The sequence below is a fragment of the Chlorocebus sabaeus genome, chromosome 24, assembly GCF_047675955.1.
Source record: "Chlorocebus sabaeus isolate Y175 chromosome 24, mChlSab1.0.hap1, whole genome shotgun sequence".
Lineage (NCBI taxonomy): Eukaryota > Metazoa > Chordata > Mammalia > Primates > Cercopithecidae > Chlorocebus > Chlorocebus sabaeus.
This window is the reverse complement of record NC_132927.1, coordinates 72,566,701-72,574,727: the sequence shown is the minus strand read 5'-3', so window position 1 is coordinate 72,574,727 and position 8,027 is coordinate 72,566,701. Positions and strand designations below refer to the sequence as shown.

General features: G+C 50.4%; 1 protein-coding gene across 4 annotated transcripts in view; it reads right to left on the bottom strand.

The window, feature by feature from the left end:
• Positions 1–470: 470 nt before the first annotated feature.
• The window catches only part of BDKRB2 (bradykinin receptor B2), a 39,333-nt gene continuing 31,776 nt past the window's right edge, over positions 471–8,027 (bottom strand). For 3 of the 4 annotated variants that reach the window (XM_073011308.1, XM_073011307.1, XM_007987759.3), the window contains 2 exons: positions 7,790–7,902; positions 471–4,265 (listed from right to left, as the gene is read on the bottom strand). In XM_073011308.1, coding sequence (XP_072867409.1) covers positions 3,164–4,265; positions 7,790–7,863 — 1,176 coding nt within the window. In that variant the 5' untranslated portion in view covers positions 7,864–7,902 and the 3' untranslated portion in view covers positions 471–3,163. The remainder of the gene's footprint in view (positions 4,266–7,789; positions 7,903–8,027) is intronic. The other variant, XM_007987761.3, reaches the window with a different exon arrangement.

The following is an 8,027-nucleotide window of genomic DNA, read 5'->3' as shown; positions in this document are numbered from 1 at the left end:
AAGGGGAAGTCAAGTGGTAGGCACTCAGTAAGTCTATACTGTGGGAATAAATGATTGAATCGCTGCTGTGCCTATGATTCTAGGGCCTCATGAGGGTCTCACATGCACCTGGTGGGAACTTGATAATGAGTTACTCCCGCAGAAATGTAAGATGGAAGGAAATATTCAAGCACTGTTAATATTTTTTTACATCTTCTTTCTTAAATTTCTACTGGTTGATTATATTTTAGAATGTATATCTTCATACATATTAATAAGTATACATATTGGGTATGCATAATCAATCCTTTTTTTCCTATAGGAATATACAATCCCAGAAGCTTGGAGACCACTGATCTACATGCCAGAAGCCTGTTAACAGGTTGAGCAGAAATAAATAGCACCCCCTCCCAAAGGCTTCTGAGTGTGCAAGGCAGTGTCCCAGGGACCAAACTCGGAGGTTTTGGGAGTTGTAACAAATGCTAGAGCTATGCAAAAACCTCATCCATTTATTATGCAGTACAGAGAAGACACATGTTTACATGATTCATCCATTTTCTCATTCGGATGTGAAATGCTTCCCGTTTACAACATAACAGCTCTTTGAGTTTTTCACAGGGCAGATGTTCTTTATCAGGGCATCTACACCATGCACAGGGCAGCTCTTCTCCTGCAGACTCAGTTGCCCCTCAGACCAGGTGTGGATCCCCACATGGCCATTGGGATAGAGCTCTGCTTCTAAGAGAGTCTCAGACCATCACGTGCTCTGCTGATGAATGACTGCCCTGTGTGACAAAACATAGCCTCTTTTTTTTTTTCTTCATTCATCATGTATGGCACAGTTTGACTTCATTCTAATACTAAATGGTTTTTACTTCTTCTTTCACCTGTTTTCTTTCTCCAGGTATTTATTGGGGCAGAGGGGTGTGGGTGGTGGGAAGAAAGAGTGGGTTGGGGGTAAGGAGGGAATCTTTTTTTGACACTTTTGCTTTAAAATTCAGAGTTGAATTGGTCAGGATTTATGGGCTCTTTGCCATGTAAATTTTTCTCATTCTCCAGGTTCTAACCCTCCAGGTTCTTTCCCTCCAGGTTCTAGCCCGTCTAAGTTCTAGCCCGCCAGGTTCTAGTCCGCCAGGTTCTAGCCTGCCAGGTTCTAGTCTGCCAGGTTCTAGTCTACCAGGTTCTAGCTCTCCAGGTTCTAGCCCTCCAGATTCTAGCTTTCCAGGTTCTAGCCCTCCAGGTTCTAGCTTTCCAGGTTCTAGCCCTTCTACATTCTAGCCCACCAGGTTCTAACCCTTCTAGGTGCTAGCCCTCCAGGTTCTAGCTCTCTAGGTTCTAGACTAAGTTCTAGCCCTTCAGGTTCCAGCTCTCCAGGTTCTAGCACATCAGGTTCTAATCCTCCAGATCCTAGCTCTCCAGATTCTAGCCATTCAGGTTCTAGCCCTCCAGGTTCTAGCCTTCCAGATATCAGCCCTTCAGGTTCTAGCCCTTCAGGTTCTAGTTCTCCAGGTTCTCGCTCTCTAGATTCTAGCCCTCCAGGTTTTAGCCCTCCAGTTTCTAGCCCTCCAGGTTTTAGCTTCTCTAGGTTCTAGCCTCTCTAGGTTCTAGCCTTCCAGGTTCTTTCCCTCCAGGTTCTAGCCCTCCAGCTTCTAGCTCTCCAGGTTATAGCCTTTCCAGACTTTAGCTTCTTTAGGTTCTAGCCCTCCAGGTTCTAGCTCTCCAACCAGCTAATAAATATTCATGTATCAAGTGAATGAGTGCTGCCCTGGCACTGCTGATGGTGAATGCCATTGCCATTCCTACTCACACTCTTCTAGGGCTTGTACTGGGATACCTTCCAATAAACCATTGATTGACAGGAACAATCCCTTGGTTGCTGAGAGAGGAACAGTCCCTGAGCAGGCCTGCACTCTCCCCCTCCCCAGGTACCCATTGGCGGTGGGAGTCTCAGCACTGTGATCCTCTGGGCAAGACCGATTAGAAATTTCTTCCTCTGCCTCATCACAAATCAAACTTTGAAGACATGGCCTTCTCCCCAAATGCTCATGTGTGTGTGGCAGTCGGGGGCTCAGGGTGGTGGGGAGGACAGGTGGAAGGGAGCCAATGAGCACCTACTGTGTGCCAGACACTGGTACTTCACACTGCCACCGGCTCCCAATACTGATTCTGCTCCACGGAGCTATTTCTAAACCTCAGTGTCTTTTCCTTATAGTAAACATATCGCAGTTACATGTGCATAATAATGCCTTACATGTACATAGCACCCTTTGCTTTTCAAAGTACTTTTATACCTGTTACTGCCTTTAATCCTCACAACGACTTCATGTTACAGAAGAGGGAACTGAGGCAGGGACAGGTGGTTGTGCAATAGTTATTGGTTGAGCTGGAACCTTGGGCTCCCCATTTCTGCTGTCCATATCACCCACAGCACCCTGCTCAACCATCTCATCTAACAGCTTTCTGGTGGTGGCAGTGCCCAGTCATTCCCAGTCGAGTCTTTGAGTTCCTTCAAGATGGAGATGGCTCCTTCTCTTTCTTCCCTCTTGCCTCCAGTGCTCAATACTGCTTATACAGCAACTGCTCAATATGTGCTTATTGGATTCTTCTTTGGCACAGACTACCTTGTCCATCAGTGAGGGGTGCCACAGAATCCTGGTCTCCAGGCTCTTATCAGGGACCCCTCAGGGCTTAACCTTCATTAATGCAAGAAATTGTCCTCCAAAGTTCTAGCTGAATGGATTAAAGAAACCCAGGGCAACAATTCACTTGTGCACTCAGCCATTGCACCAAAGCTGGATGGTGGTTCTCCTGGAGATCCAAGTTGTCTTGCTGGGGCAGGGAGGGACACCATGTGGGAGGGAAGCTCAGTCACTCCTGTCCCTGTCCCCAGGCCCCCTTCACTCATGGGAAGGAGCAGGCTGGCTCAGGTGTGGCAGCAAATAAGAACAGTAATGCTGTCGTGTTTATGGAGTCCTCAGCTGTGCATGAGTTCACCCCATCCTCACAGCCATGCTCCCTGCAAAATTGGGCAGGGCAGGAATTATTCTCCTGTGTTTTACTGGAGACACCCACTCATTTCCCAAGGTCATGCATGGATGTCCCCATGGCATTCCTGGGCCCATGCTGAAAAGCAACTGTCCCTCAATCCTTAACACAAATTCACAGCAGCCCTGCTGGCGTTTGCTCACTGTCTGCTCCCTGCCCAGTCCTGTAGTTTGTGAATCTGGCGTTCCACTGAGATGGAGGTCCGCAGTGTGCCCATGGAGTTCTCCATCTGAATGGATTCTGACCTACAGCCCCCTTTCTGGCACACTCCCTGGTACACCTCCCAAGACTTCTTTCGGAAGCGCTTGCCCACAATCACATACACCAGTGGGTTGAGGCAGCTGTTGCTGTAGGCCATGAAGGAGGCGATCTGTGTGATTACATCGATGATGTGCTCGTCCCGGCAGCTGGCGAGGATGCCGAGGCGATGCAGCGTGTCCAGGAAGGTGCTGACCTGGAAGGGCAGCCAGCAGATGACGAATAGCAGCAGCACAACCAGGACCAGCACCGTGGCCCTCCTCTCTGTCTGGATCTCCTTGAACTTCTGCATCTCGTTGTTCCGCAGCACCTGCATGATCTGCATCGTGCAGAAGGTGATGACGCTCAGGGGCAGCAGGAAGCCCACGATATTCAGGAGCATGTTGGTGAACACTTCCCAGATGAAGGATGGGTAGCTGATGACGCAAGCAGTGACGTTGTGGCCCTCGTCACTGTACTCCTCCATGGTCCGGAACACCAGCATGGGTGAGCTCAGGAGCAGCGTGCATGCCCAGATCACCAAGCTGTAGAGCTTGGCCCAGCGCACGCCGCGCATCCGGCCCATGGACATGGTTTTCACCAGGGCCAGGTAGCGGTCGATGCTCACCAGCATCAGGAAACAGATGCTGCTGTACAGGTTCATGGAGGTAATGGCATTCACCACGCGGCAGAGCGTCTCCCCAAAGAGCCAGTCGAAGTTGTTGGAGATGGTGATGGCCCAGAAGGGCAACCCACAGGCCAGGATCAGGTCTGCTGCGGCCAGGTTCCCCAGGTAGATCTCTGCCACCGTGCAGCTGCTCCTGTGCAGGCAGAAGACGCTGAGGACAAAGATGTTCTCTAGGGTGGCCAGCACGAACAGCACCCAGAGGAAGGGGGCCTGGATGGTGTTGAGCCAGCCCAGCCACTCCACTTGGGGGCATTTGCTCTGGGCAAAGGTCCCGTTAAGAGCTGGCAATTGCAAGGTGACATTGAGCATGTCGGCGCTGAAAGTAGAAAAGAGGCTGTTACCCCTCAGGGTCACAAGGGAAGGACAAAAACTGTTGCAAAAGGAGGCAGGGGTTAAAGACAACCAGCCAGGATGTGGAGAAGTCGAGGTGGAGCTCAGGCTGCTTTCTGCGGCCAGCGCTTCGGCGCACCTGACTCCCCTGGGTCTTACAGAGCCCCCTCTGATCCTTGTATCTAAATGGGGCCTCATGTTCTTCATCTCAAGGCTCCACTGGCATATTTCCTTGGCCAGCATCCATCAACAGCACTAACAATCTCAAGTCTTGGACCTTTGACCTCCTTGAAGCTTCCATGATGGGAGGATTCACATTCCTTCCTTATCATCTGGGCCCCTCCCAAGGGAGTTGGTCACCTTTCAGCCTCTCAAAGTCCTGTGGTGGGTGAGTTAATTCATTAAAAGAGAAAAATGGTATCATGCCAGACCTGGAGATTCCAGTCTGGCTTAGAGACCAATGCCAGCCTATCTGCTTAGTTCCTGTCTTCCTGGACGGTCTGGGGTGGCATCATATTTCTGTACCTTCTATCAGCAAAGCACTGAAGAGAATAGGAGGATGCAGATAGCGAGGGAGGGTGGGGACTTTGGAGCCAGATAGTCCTACTGGGTTCACATCCTGGCTGCCTTACTTATAAGCTGTGTGATACTGGGGAAGTTACTTAACGTCCTTGAACCACAATGACCTCGCCTGTAAAATGGGAATTTAAAAATCTCCCTCTCAGAGTTGGGATGGGGATCTGAGACAATGTACAAAATGCCCCAAGCACTGCACTTGGCTCAGTAAACATTAGTAATTAACTATTCTTGCAAACATATTAAAATAACCAGTGGTAAACTCCAACACCACCATTTGTTGGTGACCTCATCTTTAACCTACTGGCTCCTCTTTCATTCTCACAGACCACAGGGCAGGTACCTTTCTAGACTTGTTGCTGTAAATCATCTCTACCTTCAACAGAGGCATGGGGCTTGGAGAGAACTGGGTTCCAATCCTAGCTGTGTGATCTTGGGCAAATTGCTTGACCTCTCTGGGCTTCTATTTTGCCTTCTTTGGAGTGGGGTATTGCTCTGATCCTGACTCGCTTTGCGTTTCTTTTTACATGGTTGTTGTAAGATTCAAATCAAAGAGTGGATGTGAAGACACACTTAAAAGTCCAAAGCACAACCCAGAGGGCAGGACTCAGTGGGCATTTTCCCAGCGCCCTATGGTGTGGGTGAGAGAAGGAAAAGGTGCTCTTTCTGGGAGGTGCATTGCTAGACAGGCTCATGGAGGAAGAGCTGAGCTACAAGTCATGAGGAGATACTGATCATCACCTCTGGGGTTTCCCAGGAAAATTCCTTTTGCTTCTAGGAGCAGCTGGCTGGCATCCTGGAGCCAGACCAGGGGACCCGCAAAGCAATGCTTTTAACCTTTCTTTTTTTGTTTGTTTGTTTTTGTTTTTGAGACGGAGTCTCGCTCTGTCGCCCAAGCTGGAGTGCAGTGGCGCGATCCTGGCTCACTGAAAGCTCCGCCTCCCGGGTTCACGCCATTCTCCTGCCTCAGCCTCCCGAGTAGCTGGGACTACAGGCGCCCGCCACTGCGCCCGGCTCATTTTTTGTATTTTTTTTTAGTAGAGACAGGGTTTCACCGTGGTCTTGATCTCCTGACCTTGTGATCCGCCTGCCTCGGCCTCCCAAAGTGCTAGGATTACAGGCGTGAGCCACCGCGCCCGGCTGCTTTTAACCTTTTAATGTTTTTTGAGCATCTGCTCTGTGCTGAGCTCTGCCTTGAGTGCAGAAACACAGAGAGGATACCACCCGGCCCCTGCCCTGCCTGACTCCTGACAACTGGGGCCCAGAGTGTGGAGCGTGCGCTGGAGGGAGCAGGAGGGGTGTGGGACACAGACTTGGAGTGGGGGCAGGTGGGTAAGGTTGGAGGTGACTCTAGAGCTGAGTCTTGAAGGATAAGAAGCATCTCGACAGGGCACAAGAAGGAAGACAAGCAGACCAGGCAGGGGGAACAGCCTGAGCAGAGGCACAGAACTGGGGAAGCTGTTGGTATGTTCTGGAAAGTGACACTAGATGTTGGACAGGAGAGGTGAGATGTAGCAGGAGGCTGAGTGAGGGAGTAAGCGTGGTCTTCACTGGGTGCTAAGGAAGTGAGGCTTTGCCCCTGAGTCTTCAGGGACTACAGTGTTGGTATAAGAAGTATACTCTGAAAAGATCCCTGTGGTGCCTGGTGACTTTCATATGCCCCCAAATTACTTGATATTCTTCCTTTCAAAAGGAGGAATCTGCTTCCTCTTCTCCTGGATGTGGGCTGGACTTCTTACCAATGGTGGCGGGGATGGTGTGTGATTTCTGAGGCTAGGTCATAACATGCTTTGCAGCTTCTTCCTTGGCCTCTTGCATTGCTTACTTGGAAGGACGTGAGCCGCCATGTGAGGATACTCAAGCAGCCACAGAGCCGGGAACCAACTCGCCACCTTGAAAGTGGATCCTCTGGCCCCAGTTAAGCTTTCAGTGGATCCTGGTTTCCCAGCCTTTGAGTCTTCCAACCAAGGCCCCAGACATCTTGGAACAGAGATAAACTGTCTCTACTGGGCTCTGAATTCTTGAGCTATGAAAACTTGCAGCCTCCTTTCCAGAGTCCTCTGAAGGTAAGATTTCCCCTGGGTAGTCCCCTGGGTCCAAGCCTCAACCCCATTTCTGTAACTACAGAAAACCCATTTCCTCCATACCCCTGGCTTGGGGAATCAATCATCTCTCATGGGCTAACTCACTAGAGACCAAAGTATAGCACCAGAGGCTGCTTATTAATTTCTCGGCAAGACAATTGATAGCCAAGGGGATGGATCCTGGCCCATCCCTGGCTCTGAGAAGCCATAGGATCGTCAGAAAGACACCTGGTGAGTGCGGGATTGGAAACTATAGGTCCAGTGCACTGTGGCCGCAGCTGAGATGGCCATCTGCTCACTTTCATCACAGGCCGCACTTGCCACAAGACGGAGAGGTTGGAGTGGACCCCTCAGCCTTGTTGCTTGCAAATGCTGCCTCCCAGAACAGATCTCCCTATCCTCTGTTTCTACTCTGGCTCAGGTCTCCCTCCCCCTCCCCTTAAATTCTCTCTTAAAGTGTTCTGATCTTCCACCAGATGTCAGCCATATGTTGGAGATATTTTGTCTCCAAGGCAACCTGGCACATTGCTGTCTGATCTGCTGGGTATTGACTTCAATGTTTAACTCTCTTACCTTCACTTCCAAGTTCATCTGGGATAGATCACATATGACAACCAGGAATGTGTCCTTCTCCTCCCCGAGCCCCTCTTCCTCTAGTTCCACAGAACATTCCCTATCTCCCGACAGGCCTACAGGGACTTGGACACTTGAGAGGTTTTGTCTCTGGGCTTTAACATCACTGGTTCCTTCAACTGTTGTCCAGGGCATGAGGGTTGAACTTTCCAGGGAGTCCTCCAGGGTGTCTGCCCCCCACCCCTAACTAGTGAACTGAGGAATCCCCTTGACTCACCTGAAAGAGGCCGTGGTGGGCACGGAGTCCTCACGAACAGACAAAAACATTGGTGACTTCCAGGGAGAGAACATTCGGACTCAGAGTGGGATGTGAGCGAGGCCACACCTGGGCTGAACAGAGAAGAAAAGATGGTTAGATGGCACAGGGGCTGGGGACTGCAAAATACACGCATTCTCCAGCAAGGAGGAGAAGTGGAGACTGCTGAGTCCCTGACTCAATGCACATTTGTGAAGTG